At 43.8% G+C, this 16,230-nt stretch overlaps 1 protein-coding gene across 4 annotated transcripts in view; it reads right to left on the bottom strand.

Annotated features, from left to right (window-relative positions):
- Nucleotides 1-896: 896 nt before the first annotated feature.
- The window catches only part of LOC110498804 (eukaryotic translation initiation factor 3 subunit C), a 31,917-nt gene continuing 16,583 nt past the window's right edge, over nucleotides 897-16,230 (bottom strand). For 2 of the 4 annotated variants that reach the window (XM_036955591.1, XM_036955592.1), the window contains exons 15-27: nucleotides 12,793-13,017; nucleotides 12,161-12,352; nucleotides 11,480-11,651; nucleotides 8,956-9,115; nucleotides 8,597-8,662; nucleotides 7,690-7,777; nucleotides 7,391-7,556; nucleotides 5,294-5,338; nucleotides 3,204-3,248; nucleotides 2,966-3,013; nucleotides 2,335-2,373; nucleotides 1,765-1,803; nucleotides 897-1,429 (exon numbers count right to left, since the gene is read on the bottom strand). In XM_036955591.1, the coding sequence (XP_036811486.1) occupies nucleotides 1,260-1,429; nucleotides 1,765-1,803; nucleotides 2,335-2,373; nucleotides 2,966-3,013; nucleotides 3,204-3,248; nucleotides 5,294-5,338; nucleotides 7,391-7,556; nucleotides 7,690-7,777; nucleotides 8,597-8,662; nucleotides 8,956-9,115; nucleotides 11,480-11,651; nucleotides 12,161-12,352; nucleotides 12,793-13,017 (1,455 nt within the window). In that variant the 3' untranslated portion in view covers nucleotides 897-1,259. The remainder of the gene's footprint in view (nucleotides 1,430-1,764; nucleotides 1,804-2,334; nucleotides 2,374-2,965; nucleotides 3,014-3,203; nucleotides 3,249-5,293; nucleotides 5,339-7,390; nucleotides 7,557-7,689; nucleotides 7,778-8,596; nucleotides 8,663-8,955; nucleotides 9,116-11,479; nucleotides 11,652-12,160; nucleotides 12,353-12,792; nucleotides 13,018-16,230) is intronic. The other 2 variants (XM_036955593.1, XM_036955594.1) reach the window with 2 other exon arrangements.

Below are 16,230 nucleotides of genomic sequence, written 5' to 3'. Positions count from 1 at the left end.
ACATAAGTAACACTGAAACATCAGCTGTTCTGGGCGACTGTGATCACTCTCTCCATAGTCGATGTAAGACCTTAAAAACAGGTCAACATTCACAAGGCCGCAGGGCCAGAAGAATTACCAGGATGTATTCTCCAGGCGTGAGCTGACCAACTGGCAAGAGTCTTCACTGACATTTTCAACATCTCGTCTGAATCTGTAAAAGCAACGTTTCAAGCAGACCACCATAGTCCCTGTGGTGCGTAAATGATGAACGACCCGTAGCACTCACGTCTGTAGCCATGAAGTGCTTTGAAAGGCTGGTCATGGCCCACAGCACCCTTATCCCAGAAACTCCAGGCCCACTCCAATTTGCGTACCGCCCCAACAGATGCACTCTCTATTCAAGTTAAAGAGGACGTTGGGGCAAACCTTGCCTAGTCTGAATACCTTATTCAGAGGATTTTTTTTATTAATGCATGCCAAACTTCAAAGTGTGGTAACATGTTGAAAACCAACTGAACAGACAAATAGAATGGGGAAATTAATGTGTGCAGAAAATATTAAAGCAGTGTGTGTGTACATACACTAGATGCTGTAGTAGTTACCATTACTTGACAGTGTGTGTGTGTACATACACTAGATGCTGTAGTAGTTACCATTACTTGACAGTGTGTGTGTGTACATACACTAGATGCTGTAGTAGTTACCATTACTTGAGTGTGTGTGTACATACACTAGATGCTGTAGTAGTTACCATTACTTGACAGTGTGTGTGTGTACATACACTAGATGCTGTAGTAGTTACCATTTCTTGACAATGTGTTTGTGTGTACATACACTAGATGCTGTAGTAGTTACCATTACTTGACACTGTTTTTGACGTTACAATGGTCATAAAGAATCAGTCAAAGCGGGTATTCATTCAATAATGTTTATTTTGCAGGTTACAACTGAAAAAACGTCACTTGACACATCTGCCCCGACTACACTGCCAAAAGAAAACCTGTCACACGGCAAATGCAGTAATCTTGTTAATACACAATTATTCAAAACTCAGTTAGTCGAAAAACCATTCACACTCGACAAAAAGAGTAGTCAATAATGATATTACACTACAAAGTATTCAAAGATACGGAAGTGGACAGTTTTCAAGCTGGGAAAGCTGATTAATGTGGTACAAAGGGAGAATAGTGTAGTAGAGGTGCAATGTCAAGTGAAATAACCCAAGATGATGTTTGGAATGAAGACTGGCTGGCTCTGTTAAACCAGGTTCCTCTGGCTCAGTAGTCTCTCCTATCCTGGTTCTGGTAGCCCCCTTTGTAGCCACCCCTGTAGCCTCCCTGGTAGCCCCCACCTCCCTGGTAGCCCCCACCTCCCTGGTAGCCCCCACCTCCCTGGTAGCCCCCCCTGTTCTGGCCCTGGTAGCCACCACCACCTCCTCTGTTTCCGTCTGTGGAACAGAGATGGAGACAAAAAAATAACGATTCAGAGATTAAATTAGGAAAATGTGAACAGAACAGTGACACTAAAATGGCCAGACAAAATGAGCTGACAAGACATATCACAATATATGTGGGCTAATGCTAACAAGTTGTGCGAAGAACAGAAGTGAAAGACTGCAAGAGAGAATGGTGTGTGCGTGTGTTTGGGGGGGTTAGAGTAGCCAAAAGGCTCAGGCATGGAGGGAGGATGAGAAGGGACTACAGGTCAGACTGTGGCTTTAACAAAAAGCTCAAGTAAAATTTGGACATTTCTAGGATAAAGGTGGCATAAATTGATAAGCACCTCGGTTGTAACCGCCCCTCTGTTGGTAACTGCCTCCATCTGAAACCAACCAGAAATGGTAAACATGTGAGGCATGTCCAGTATAACCTACAAATGACTTTTTTTTTTGCATTGGTGCTTATGCATTGGTTAGTTGTTTTTATTTCCATGCAGGGTTAAGGTACTTTTTCTTCCTTCTCATAAAAATAAGTTCAAATACATGTCAACTCTGTTTCAGAGATTTAGCTCATGCGATCCACAAATAAAACACATCCCAAAAGAAAAATAAAGTTAGTAGGTCTGAAATACCAGTTTCTTTAGACCTACCTAAACATAACCAATGCATTGTTTATTGTTACGATGGTATGGAATTAAATGGAATTAGTACACTTAAAAATAGTTGATTTTGACATTTTTATTCTATAGGCATGAAATCCCATTGGTTCTAGACTACTGGTAATAGTGCCAAGGCTCGGGCATAGCGGAATGAGAGAAAAAGGGGAGAGCCGCTTACTGAATGAAGGTGGCTTTAAGAATTAACAGAAGAAAGTGATAAGAAAATAAAGGTGGTATAAAATGGTTGATAAGCACCTCGGTTGTAACCGCCCCTCTGTTGGTAACCGCCTCCATCTGAAACCAACCAGAAACTGTAAGCACGAGCGAATCCACAATTCAATGTGGCCAATAACATTCACAACTTACTTGTGCACTTTTAGAACTACAGATCTATTCCTTTATGTCTATACATTTGTGTTCTTTAGGTGTTTGTCACTAGACCTGCATGCTGCATGCAGGTTCAGGTAAAATATATTTAGAATAATCTCATGGCGAGAAGCCATTATTTGGGTCAATTACATGTTTCATAGTTTTAGCGAGAGCAATCCCAAGATGAAATGTATTAAACACAAACAAATATTACACAGTACAGTAATGAATACATTGTGTTAGAAATTATAACTTATGACATCCTAATGTTGCTGAAGAACTGCCTAAAGACAACCAACGCATATTATTGTGATGGTGTACATGGAAATATTACAGGTTAAAATGTAGACGTTAAAAAGATAGTTGTTGCCGCCACCTGGTGTGAAATCCTGATGTCTGATCCTTCATAGAGGGGACTGCAGCTCACTGAGTGACTTTAAAAATAGCAGGATTTCCCCCCCTTTTTAAAAAGACTTCCATTAGAAAATAAAGGAGGTATAAATTGGGACATAAGCACCTCTGTTGTAACCTCCCTGCTTCGGTTGGTAGCTGCCTCTCTGACCATCTGAAAACACACAACAGTTTAGACACAGCTGTGACACATCTTGGGCATACACACAAAGGGGATAAGAAACATTTGACTACATTCATATACTATTTGTTTCTCACTCACATATACACTGAAATAAGACAAATACACAGTCGCTCTCATAATATTCCGACAATCATGCATTTCAATCAGTTATTTCAAACACCTCGGTTGTAACCGCCTTGCTTCTGTTGGTAACTGCCTCTCTGGTCTGAAACCGTACAGTGAAAACAGTTTAGAAAACACACAGCTGTGGCATGCAATGAGCGTGGGCGTAGACAAACAAAAAAATAATCATACAAAATATAGTGCCTTAAGAAAGTATTCAGACCCTTTGACTTCTCCCAGAGTGTTACATTACAGCCTTATTTTAAAATGATTTATTTTAATCTACACACAATATGATAATGACAACGCAGAAACTGAAATATCATATTTAGGTAAGTATTCAGACCCTTTACTCAGTGCTTTTTGACAGTGATTGCAGCCTCAAGTCTTGGGTATGACGCGACAAGCTTGGCACACCTGTATTTGGGGAGTTTCTCCCATTCCTTTCTGCAGATCCTTTCTGCAGATCCTCAAGCTCTTTCAGGCACAGCTATTTTCAGGTCTCTCCAGAGATGGTCGACCGGGTTCAAGTCCAGGCTCAGTCCACTCAAGGACAGACTTGTCCCGAAGCCACTCCTGCGTTGTCTTGGCAGTGTGCTTCACCCCAGTCTGAAGCACTGAGCAAGTTTCCATCAAGGATCTCCCAGTCCCTGCCGCTGAAAAGCATCCCCACAGCATGATGCTGCCACCACCATGCTTCACCGTAGAGATGGGGCCAGGTATCCTCTAGACGCTTGGCATTCAGGCCAAAGAGTTCGATCTTGGTTTCATCAGAAACAGAGAATCTTGTTTCTCATGGTCTGAGAGTCTTTAGGTGCATTTTGGCAAACTCCAAGCAGGCTGTCATGTGCCATTTACTGAGGAGTGGCTTCTGTCTGGCCACTGTACCATAAAATGCCCAATTGGTGGAGTGCTGCAGACACGTTTGTCCTTCTGGAAGGTTCTCCCATCTCCACAGAGGAACTCTGGAGCTCTGTCAGTGACCACCGGGTTCTTGGCCACCTCCCCGACCAAGGCCCTTCTCCCCTGATTGCTCAGTTTGGCTGGGCAGCCAGCTCTAGGAAGAGTCTGGGTGGTTCCAAACGTCTTCCTTTAAGAATGATGGAGGCCACTGTGTTCTTCAATGCTGCAGAAATGTTTTAGTACCCTTCTCCAGATCTGTGCCTTGACACAATCCTGTCTTGGAGTTCTGTGGGACCTTAGACAGGTGTGTGCCTTTCCAAATTTGTATGGTTGTTTATTGAACCTATATTTAACTAGGAAAGTCCATTATGAACAAATTCTTATTTCCAATGACGGCCTACCCCGGCCAAACCTGGACGACGCGGGGCCAATTGTGGGCCTCCCTATGGGACCCCCAATCACGGCCGGATGTGATACAGCCTGGATCATGCCCAATCTATTGAATTTACCACCAGGTGGACTCCAGTCAAGATGTAAAAACATCAAGGATGATCATTGGAAACAGGATACTGAATTTGGCGGCTTATAGCAAAGGGTCTGAATACTTACATAAATATGGTATTTCTGTTTACTTTTTGAACATATGCAAACATAAAAAATAAAAACTGTTTCTCGCTTGGTCATTATGGGGTTCTAGTGTGTAGATTGACAAGGGGAGAAAAATATTGAATCCATTTTAGATGAAGGCTGTAATGTAACAAAATGTGGAAAAAGGGAAGGGGTCTGAATACTTTCTGAATGCGACGTAGGTATATTTTATTGTTCACACCAAACATGCCTCCAGGCGCACATGCACACCAATGTCTTTTTCACACTATCGTGCCAGCCATACTTGTATTGTGCTAGCTTAATATTTAATTTTTCACATTCTCTCCAGCACCGTTCCAGGATTTATAGTGGATGTGTAACCAGGCCATCGCAATACAGCTTGGCCGGGCCCAGTACTGTGAAATAGGCGACACACTCAAACATCTTAACATATTCAATAAATCATGCATCATAATTAACTTTCAATATTGGGGTGGGGGGGGATAATTAAAAAAATTCAGGACAGCGGCTTCCTGCGATGCATCTACTGTAAGAAACATGCAGGTTGGCTAAGGATAATATTGTGGTCAGTGGTACGGAAACACACTCCCTAAAGGTCTACGGCAGACGCCCTGTTTGTTCAAGATTGGCACTTACCTCTGTTGTAACCACCCTGCTTCTGCTGGTAGCCACCTTTCTGATCTGTAACAGACACATACAGGACCCAACAAATCACTTACAGCCAGTGTTTCTTGAGGTACCTTACGTATCATCACCAGTCTGCCAGTATCTGTGACCGTGTAATCATCACCAGTATCTGTGACCGTGTAACCATCACCAGTCTGCCAGTATCTGTGACAGTGTAATAATCACCAGTCTGCCGGCATCTGTGACAGTGTAATCATCACCAGTCTGCTAGTATCTGTGACCGTGTAATCACCAGTATCTGTGACCGTGTAACAATCACCAGTCTGCCAGTATCTGTGACCGTGTAACCATCACCAGTCTGCCAGTATCTGTGACCGTGTAATAATCACCAGTATCTGTGACAGTGTAATAATCACCAGTCTGCCAGTATCTGTGACCGTGTAACCATCACCAGTATCTGTGAGCGTGTAATAATCACCAGTCTGCCGGTATCTGTGACCGTGTAACAATCACCAGTCTGCCGGTATCTGTGACCGTGTAACAATCACCAGTCTGCCGGTATCTGTGACCGTGTAACAATCACCAGTCTGCCGGTATCTGTGACCGTGTAACCATCACCAGTCTGCTAGTATCTTTGACAGTGTAATAATCACCAGTCTGCTAGTATCTGTGACCGTGTAATCATCACCAGTCTGCCAGTATCTGTGACAGTGTAATAATCACCAGTCTGCCAGTATCTGTGACCGTGTAACCATCACCAGTCTGCTGGTATCTGTGACCGTGTAATAATCACCAGTCTGCCGGTATCTGTGACTGTGTAATAATCAGTCTGCCGGTATCTGTGACCGTGTAACCATCACCAGTCTGCCAGTATCTGTGACCGTGTAATAATCACCAGTCTGCCGGTATCTGTGACGGTGTAATTATCACCAGTATCTGTGACCGTGTAATAATCACCAGTCTGCCGGTATCTGTGACCGTGTAACCATCACCAGTCTGCCAGTATCTGTGACCGTGTAATAATCACCAGTCTGCCGGTATCTGTGAGCGTGTAATAATCACCAGTCTGCCGGTATCTGTGACAGTGTAATAATCACCAGTCTGCCAGTATCTGTGACCGTGTAATTATCACCAGTATCTGTGAGCGTGTAATAATCACCAGTCTGCCGGTATCTGTGAGCGTGTAATTATCACCAGTATCTGTGAGCGTGTAATAATCACCAGTCTGCCGGTATCTGTGACCGTGTAATTATCACCAGTATCTGTGAGCGTGTAATAATCACCAGTCTGCCGGTATCTGTGACCGTGTAACCATCACCAGTCTGCCAGTATCTGTGACCGTGTAATTATCACCAGTATCTGTGAGCGTGTAATAATCACCAGTCTGCCGGTATCTGTGACCGTGTAACCATCACCAGTCTGCCAGTATCTGTGACCGTGTAATTATCACCAGTATCTGTGAGCGTGTAATAATCACCAGTCTGCTAGTATCTGTGACCGTGTAATAATCACCAGTCTGCCGGTATCTGTGACCGTGTAATAATCACCAGTCTGCCGGTATCTGTGACCATGTAACCATCACCAGTCTGCTAGTATCTTTGACAGTGTAATAATCACCAGTCTGCTAGTATCTGTGACCGTGTAATCATCACCAGTATCTGTGACCGTGTAATCATCACCAGTCTGCCAGTATCTGTGAGCCAACTACGAAATAGTGGATGTGTGCTTGACTAACACATACCATTTTGGAACATGTATTTATCAAACAGTTCGTTCTCCATTTGTCCTACCCTTTCCCCCCTTAACACAGTGGTATCAACAGACGAAGTGGAGTGCTACCATCCAAGCTTGAGAGGAACCTACTACGACTACGGGTGCGGGTTGGAGCGCTAGAGATGCCCAAGACCTCTGATTGGCCAAGACCTCTGATTGGCTTCAACTTCAGATAGTTCAGTCAAAAACAACGTGATAAAATATGCAAAAATAGGCTTCTAGTTGAGGTAGTTTTTCATACCAGTGTCTGTTGGCCTCAAAATGTGTGGATGATCAGCAAAATGCGTGCAGTTTGGCAGGTCTGCATGTATTCTATGGGGCAGCCCCACTAACCTCTGTTGAAGTAGCCACCATACACGCCCTGCTTGAGGTCAAAGATGCGCTCATTGTTCTCGACCAGGCCGCCCAGCTTCTCAGCCAGCTGCAGGGCCATGTTTTGCAGGGAGGTGGGCTCTGTGCGATGCATCACCACAGTCTGGGTGGGCTGGTCCAGGGACGCCTGTGTGAGGGGAGACATGATACACACAGGAGAAAGCCATTCAGACACAGACACATCATCTAGCTTCATTAAATCTGTGGGGCTGTACGATCTACACACAGCCCTTTGAGACCATTGATGCCGCGGGTTTTACCATGAGCTCCTCATTGATGATCATCTTGCTGATGATGCTGTGCACTGTGGGCAGCTCCAGCTCAAACATTTCATTCAGTGTCTCCATACTGAGACACAAAGAGGGGGGGGGGGGGGGGGGGGGGGGGGGAAGAAGAAATCCATTCTTTAACCAGGTAAGACAATTATATGATGAGGCACAGTAGATGTAGCCTGGTCCCATTTTGTGCTGTAAAACCAAGGGAGCCTTGGAATCCCAGGCTACTCACAGTGTGAAAGCCTGGGGAAGTAACCTAAGCATGACTACTCCGAAGGAGATTGTTAAACGGTGACGTCAACCATTGTCCTATTGTGGTTATGTACCCATAAAACATTGTGATGCACAATGCTAAATCGACCCTGTTGCTGTCCCCCCTTAAATGAAAATAGTTTTATACAAAAACGCTTCTAAAAACGACAGTTGGGCTATAGCACGAAATCGAATGCAACTAGACAAATGAGGAAAGAATGTTGAAAGTCTGGGGAGAGGCTAAGTGAAGGCAATAGAAAGACCTTCTCTGATACTCCTTTCTGGTAGAGGGGCAGAACAGGTGTGTGTGTGGGGCGCACATGGAGCAGTGACTGTCTGATGAGGAACGGGCTGTTTTACCGTAGTGAGCTAGATTACAGCCCTAAATCACTGTCTGTGAAATGTGAAGTTGGCCTGACTTAATAGTCAAGTGAAAGAAATGGGATTTTGGAAGGCTGGCTACGTTGGAAACACTACGTCTATAGTCATCTCCATGGTCATTGCTGTCGGCTACACAACACAAACAGTTGGGGACCAGGCTACAGTAATTAAGAATCTCCACTACAATGTGCTTTTTAGTCCAAGACTAGGTGTAATCTGTAACTGGGAAAACACCTCTGACTGTTTGAAAAGTTATTACCTGATGGAGTCATAAACGCTGCTGTAGGTGAACAGGTACGTCCTCAGAGACTCCTCCTGGATCTTCCTGCAACCACAAACCACCAGGAAACGTTACAGGAATGTTACCTCTGAAGGACGGGCTGCCGAAACGGTCGTTCAGTCATGAAATAACCAGTTACTGTGAGTAATAGTGTCAAACTTATTTTGTCTAAAGAAAGCTACTAAAAAGGTAGTGTTTAATTAGCCATTTGACAATCTTGATTGAATTAATTTTATTAAACCATTCCAGGCCACGATTGGTTGATACTGACCTCTGATCAAACAAGGGAGAGTTGAACATGAGGGGTGTTGATGCAGACCTCATTTCAGAAAACTCACCGGACGAGCATCTCTCGTACACACTGCGTCTCAGGGAACAGATCCCACACCTTGCTGTTCATCTTCTCGTTGATGATGAACGAGTGGCAGGTGCGCCAGTCACCCATCTTCATGGACTTGCTGGCCGCCACCACATGCTCGCGCATGCTCTCTGGGGGTCCTGGAGGATGCACGGAAAGGGACGGATTTGTTTAGTGTCTGTATGTCCATTGTTGTGTCTGTACAGCTAATACAGACAAGTACCAATACAATCTTAGACCTTTAAGTTAATGCAGCCGTTTTTATCTCAATATCTCAATATCAAATCATTTCATTTCATTAAATACCTCACTGAGATTCTGTTTCTATTACAATGGTCAAAAAAGATGGAGAACAAAAGCTTAAAAAAATAGTTATTTTTTAAGCAAGAATTGTCAGAGTGGTCTGAGTGGGGAGGGGAAAACCGAAAACTAGTTATTGGCAGAGAGGTTTAGAACACATTCTTATTGGTGTATTAACTCATTTAATTCCTGGGCATGTCAACACAGTAAAACATAGAACCAGGACTACATGGAACTCTATTCCACATCAAGTAACTGAAGCAAGCAGTAAAATTAGATTTAAAAACACCTTATGGAACAGCGGGGACTGTGAAGTAACAAACATTGGCACACACACACACACACACACACACTATACATACAGACACACATGGACTTAGTACTGTAGACATGTGGTAGTGGTGGAGTAGGGGCCTTAGGGCACACAGTGTGTTGTGAAATCTGTGAATGTATTGTAATGCTTTTCAAATTGTATAAGCTGACATCATTTTATTCTATATGCTTTAATAGTTAGAATAGTATAATTGAACTTAGCGGAAAAAAATACAACATATATTTTTCCCAGTCCGGAGCGAGTGTGCATATGAAGTGCCCATGTTGAGCGTAAAAGTGATGTTGAAACAGGTTCTATACGTCAGATTGAGTTATTTGGTTAAATTAGTTATGAATTGTGCAAAAAAAAAAAAGGTTATGCTCTATTCCACTGCTACACACGCTGTTCTCTCATCAAGTGATCACATGTTCACCCATCAGACCCATCTCAGTTTAATCTGGTTTTTACTAATATGTAAAATGTATGATTTAGAATGGCCCATTATTAAAATGGTCAGGAACAGGGGCAAGAGAAAAAAACACGTCATCCGTAGGTGCACCAGATTCAGCTGCCCTGCGTGCCAGTTGGGCGAAATGAAGATACAAACTCTGCCTTACTGGCGGACCCGGAGAGCAAATCAAGTGCACTACAGGTCTACCACTGGCCAATCGGATGGCTCAGATTACCGGGTCTGCAGTAACATAGCAGGCGTAAAAGAAAACGACAGCAAAGTTGATACTGTGAGATTTCAAAACCACGACTAGACACTCAAATACATCAAAGAGCTGTTGTTTATGAGTTCATGTTTCAGTTCTTACTCCCGCACTGTCAACACTTTCATAACCCACAAAATGCCCGTTCTTCCTTCTTCACACTACAACCAGCACTGACTGAATGTGAAGGAAGTAGGACAGTATCGATAGGCGTAAAAACAACCTGAGGATTGATTATAAAAAACGTTTAACATGTTTGTGAACATTACGGAAACTATTTGGAATTTGTCTGCGTTGTCGTGATCGCTCTTTCCTGTGGATTTCTGAACATAACGCGCCAAACAGGTATTTTGGATATAAAAATAATCTTTATGGAACAAAAGGAACATTTATTGTGTAACTGGGAGTCTCGTGAGTGAAAACATCCGAAGATCAACGGTAAACTATTCATTTGATTGCTTTTCTGATGTTCCTGACCAAGCAACTTGATGCTAGGTGTGCATAATGTTTTGTCGAGCGATCGGTAAACTTACGCTTGGATTGCTTTCGCTGTAAAGCATATTTTCAAAATCAGACACGATAGGTGGATTAACAAAAAGCTAAACTGTGTTTTGCAATATTGCACTTGTGATATTTTTTGTAATATTATTTGAATGTGGCGCTATGCAATTCAGCGGTTGTTGATGACAATTATCCCGTCAACGGGATGGCAGCCATAAGAAGTTAAAGGGACAATAGAGCACAGAGTACCAGGTCGTTACCAACGCATGTCCAGAGTGCATAAGAGGAGATTACATGGCCACTCAACGGTCATGTGAAATTTAACTGCGGTCATGACTGCCTGTGGCGGTAATACGGTCATCACAACATCTCTAAATAATCATTGTGTTGACATCTCAGGATTACTGGATATTTGAGGTCAATCAGAATAAAACAGCCCTTTTTGCCCATCGTAAGTCCTGTGTCTCTTTTTGAGGCATGAGTTACTTGTCCCCACCCACCCTTTGGTCCTAAACTCGGCGGGGTTCATTACGGCACGCAACGGAAAACGTTCTAAAACCAAAATGAGTGTATTTTTGGAAAGGTCCAGGCAGTCCCTGTCCATTTCAGTCTGTTTTCTTCCATTTGGTGCCTAATGAACACAACCCTGCTTTGTCACCACAGTCTACTGTACGTACCGAGAAGGGGCTGCCTCTCGCCCACCCTCAGCTGGTGGTGGAACTGCTTGCTGATCATCCTGCGGCGGGCATCAAACTCATGGGCTGCCATGTAGGGGATCTCCAGCAGCATGGCAGACACCAGGTACACGCACTCCAGCAGCTCCAGGTTGATGTGCATGTGGAAGGGCACCTGGAACAAGATGGACAACAACGTCACGTCGTAAACCAACCCCAGTCAGTGTAGTGTATCAGTGTAATACTGTAAAATATTCAAAACAGGCTCCAGTATATCATCCTGAAAATCTTTTTTAATCTTTCCAGACAAAGGCTTTACAGCTGGGAACCTATGCGGTCGGGTTTTACCTAGCCCACATGTTTAGCATAGCCTAGCCTACCTGTCTGTTTAGCCGAGAGTGATACGAGACGACTGGTAGACCAATCGTTTCCTGCTCGGCTGGGTTTATCCTTGCCTAGCATACCTTTTGCTTGATTTGGTTTAGCGTAGCCTACCTGTCAACTGTTCTGCTGGGTTTAGCCTAGCCTACCGCTCGTCTCTTCTGTTCTGCATTTGACTAGCCTAGGCTAACTGTAGTGTATTTACAATCCTCTACTGTTCTGCTTGCTGGCTTCAACCTATCCTAGCCTTAGTCTACCAGTGGTTTCTTCCACTGAGTTAAGCTTAGCCTAGCCGTAGCTTACCTGTCGCCTCTTCTCGATCTTCTCTTGTTCTGCATTCCTCTCCTGCATGTTCCTCATGAGCAGGCCCTGGCCCAGCAGTTCCTTGGCACGGCCACTCGACTGGATGTCCAGCAGGGCATTGTGGGCGTCCTTGATCATGCCCTGGCGGAAGGCACAGATCCCCAGCTGCACCATGGTCCTGTTGTACAGGATCTGGAGGGGGAGACATGGTCACACAGAGGTCTATCAGTCTATCCGTCAAAGTTTAGAACATTAAATGTACTGTTAGTTGTAATTAATCTAACAAGCAGTTTATTATATTTAGTGATCTAGATAATGAGTTGAATTTCCACTTCCTTAGATGGTGAATAAGCCCCAAATAGAGTAAAGCGTATGTGATATTAGCAGAGGTGCAACTTTGGTTTTAGAGGTGGGTGGGGGGGGGACTATTTTATAAAAACATTTATCCAGTCGGATAAACACTCCAGTCATAAAGTGCATCGTTGCCTCGTTTTGTAGCATAGTATTCCAATGATAAAACATACATATTTTTGATATACTAACATCCGAAAATATGCAAGTAAATGAATTGTGTGAACAGCTTGACATCCTGGGTGCCGGTGTTGTGTGGCCCCACACTCACGTGTTCATACCTGTACGGGTGGGTCGGCGTGCTGAATATTATCCTGCAGGTGGCTCATGAGCATCAGGTCACGGGCCTGGTACCAACGCGAGTGTAGCGCGTGGTGGTAAATGTGGCACAGGATGGCGCACGTGCGGATGCGGTCCGTGCGGTCCTTGGCGTAGATGAACTTGCACAGGCGGTCCATGATGAAGGCGCTGTCCTCACCCTCGCTCTCCTCCGCATCCTGCTCAGACTAGGGAGGAGAAATGTGGAGAGGGATAGAGTGATAACTCAATGGGAGGTGAGTACAAGGTTGGGTTAGGACATTAGCTCATGGATAATAATTATTTTGTATACAACTAACACTTCGTAGTCATGAAAAGCATTCCATTGACTATTTAGGGGGCCCTCAGAGGTCAGCCGATTAATTATGTCCGATTTCAATTTCACACCAAAATCGGTAATCTGCCTTTTTGGACGCCGACCAATCCACAAGGAGACTGTGGCAGGCTGACCACCTGTTACGCGAGTGCAGCATCAAAAATAATTTGTGGCTGCAAGGAGCCAAGGTAAGCTGCCAGCTAGCATTAAACTTATAAAAAAAACTAGCTTCACATAATCACTAGTTAACTACACATGGTTGATGATATTACTAGGTTAACGAGTCTGACGTGTACGATATACTGCTTTTTCAGGAACAGGCCCAGATCCCCGTGATTTGAGTGAAGAAAAAGGGGCCGGAGCGCAGGCTGCCTTCTGAGAATTCGTAGGTGACCGAATAAACCCCCACTTCCTTCCATTCTGCTGGCAAATGTGCAATCTCTGGACAATAAACATTTACGAGTTATGGCGAAGATTAAACTACCAACGGGACATTAAAAAGCGAACATCTTATGCTTCACGGAGTCGTGGCTGAACGAGGACAATATCAACATACTGGCTGGTTATACGATGTCCCGGCAGGATAGGACAGCGGCGTCTGGTAAGTCGTGGCTGAACGAGGACAATATCAACACACTGGCTGGTTATACACTGTACCGGCAGGATAGGACAGCGGCGTCTGGTAAGTCGTGGCTGAACGAGGACAATATCAACATACTGGCTGGTTATACACTGTACCGGCAGGATAGAACAGCGGCGTCTGGTAAGTCGTGGCTGAACGAGGACAATATCAACATACTGGCTGGTTATACACTGTACCGGCAGGATAGGACAGCGGCGTCTGGTAAGTCGTGGCTGAACGAGGACAATATCAACATACTGGCTGGTTATATACACTGTACCGGCAGGATAGGACAGCGGCGTCTGGTAAGTCGTGGCTGAACGAGGACAATATCAACATACTGGCTGGTTATACACTGTACCGGCAGGATAGAACAGCGGCATCTGGTAAGTCGTGGCTGAATGAGGACAATATCAACATACTGGCTGGTTATACACTGTACCGGCAGGATAGAACAGCGGCATCTGGTAAGTCGTGGCTGAACGAGGACAATATCAACATACTGGCTGGTTATACACTGTACCGGCAGGATAGAACAGTGGCGTCTGGTAAGTCGTGGCTGAATGAGGACAATATCAACATACTGGCTGGTTATACACTGTACCGGCAGGATAGAACAGCGACGTCTGGTAAGTCGTGGCTGAACGAGGACAATATCAACATACTGGCTGGTTATACACTGTACCGGCAGGATAGGACAGCGGCGTCTGGTAAGTCGTGGCTGAATGAGGACAATATCAACATACTGGCTGGTTATACACTGTACCGGCAGGATAGAACAGCGGCATCTGGTAAGTCGTGGCTGAACGAGGACAATATCAACATACTGGCTGGTTATACACTGTACCGGCAGGATAGAACAGCGGCGTCTGGTAAGTCGTGGCTGAACGAGGACAATATCAACATACTGGCTGGTTATACACTGTACCGGCAGGATAGGACAGCGGCGTCTGGTAAGTCGTGGCTGAATGAGGACAATATCAACATACTGGCTGGTTATACACTGTACCGGCAGGATAGAACAGCGGCATCTGGTAAGACAAAGGGCGGCGGACTATGTCTTTTTGTAAATAATAGCTGGTGCACGATATTTAAGGAATTCTCGAGCTATTGCTCGCCTGAGGTAGAGAATCTCACGATAAAATGTAGACCACACAACCTCCCTAGAGAGTTTTGTATTTTTAATATCTGTTTACATACCACCGCAGTCAGAGGCTGGCACTAAGACAGCATTGAATTAGCTGCATTCAGCCACAAGCAAACAAGAAAACGCTCACCCAGAGGCGGCGTAGCCTAGTAGCCGGGGACTTTAATGCAGGGAAACTTAAATTAGTTTGACCAAATTTCTAATCAGGGTAGTGTGTACAGCCCAGTACATCACTGGGGCCAAGCTCCCTGCAATCCAGCATGTGACTAATAACATTTAATTTGACATTGCACAACCTTCAATGTAACAGCAATATTTAGACTTAGGGTTGCCACCCGTTCTATAAAATACGTAGCGGTGCCATATTTCAATGAAATAATAATGTTTTGTTTTCGAAATGATAGCTTCCAGATTTGACCATAATATTGACCTAAGACTCGTATTTGTGTGTTTTTTATGTTATAATTAAGTCTATGACTTGATAGAGCAGTCTGAGAGGTGGTAGACTGCAGCAGGCTTGTAAGCATTCATTCAAACGGCACTTTACTGCATTTGCGAACAGCTTTGCTTGAAGCACAGCGCTGTTGATGACTTCAGGCCTATCAACTCCCAAGATTAGGCTGGCAATACTAAAGTGCCTATAAGAACATCCAATAGACAAAGGTATATGAAATACAAATGGTATAGAGAAATAGTCGACGTGTCATAACTCCGATAATGACTACAACCTAAAACTTGTTACCTGGGAATATTGAAGACTCATGTTAAAAGGAACCACCAGCTTTCATATGTTCTCATGTTCTGAGCAAGGAACTTAAACCTTAACTTTCTTACATGGCACATATTGCACTTTTACTTTCTTCTCCAACACTTTGTTTTTGCAATTTTTAAACCAAATTGATTATTTATTTGAGATTAAATTGATTTTATTTCTGTATTATATTAAGTTCAAGTGTTGTAATTCAGTATTGTTGTAATTGTCATTATTACAAATGTATATACAAATATATATTTAAAAACAAAAAATAATAAAAGAAATCAGAATTTTTTTGGGTCCTCCAATAATTGGTACCGTAATTGAAAAATAATATTCGGCCGACCTCTAACCCCAAAAGATACGTTCTGAACAAATTCCTAGTGAGTATTGCATATTGCTGACATCTCCTATCCTGAAATTTCAAACGAGAAAGATATTAAGTAATTTTAAACAATTGAGACGCAGCCTTGGGGTCCATAGAAATAGAATTACTAAAACAGACATTACTATTAAGAGTTCTAGGATGTGTGGACCGGCTGCCAAATTTAATGTACCCATG

The sequence above is a fragment of the Oncorhynchus mykiss genome, chromosome 20, assembly GCF_013265735.2.
Source record: "Oncorhynchus mykiss isolate Arlee chromosome 20, USDA_OmykA_1.1, whole genome shotgun sequence".
NCBI classification, from domain to species: Eukaryota; Metazoa; Chordata; class Actinopteri; order Salmoniformes; family Salmonidae; genus Oncorhynchus; species Oncorhynchus mykiss.
This window is presented reverse-complemented; position numbering and strand designations above follow the sequence as displayed.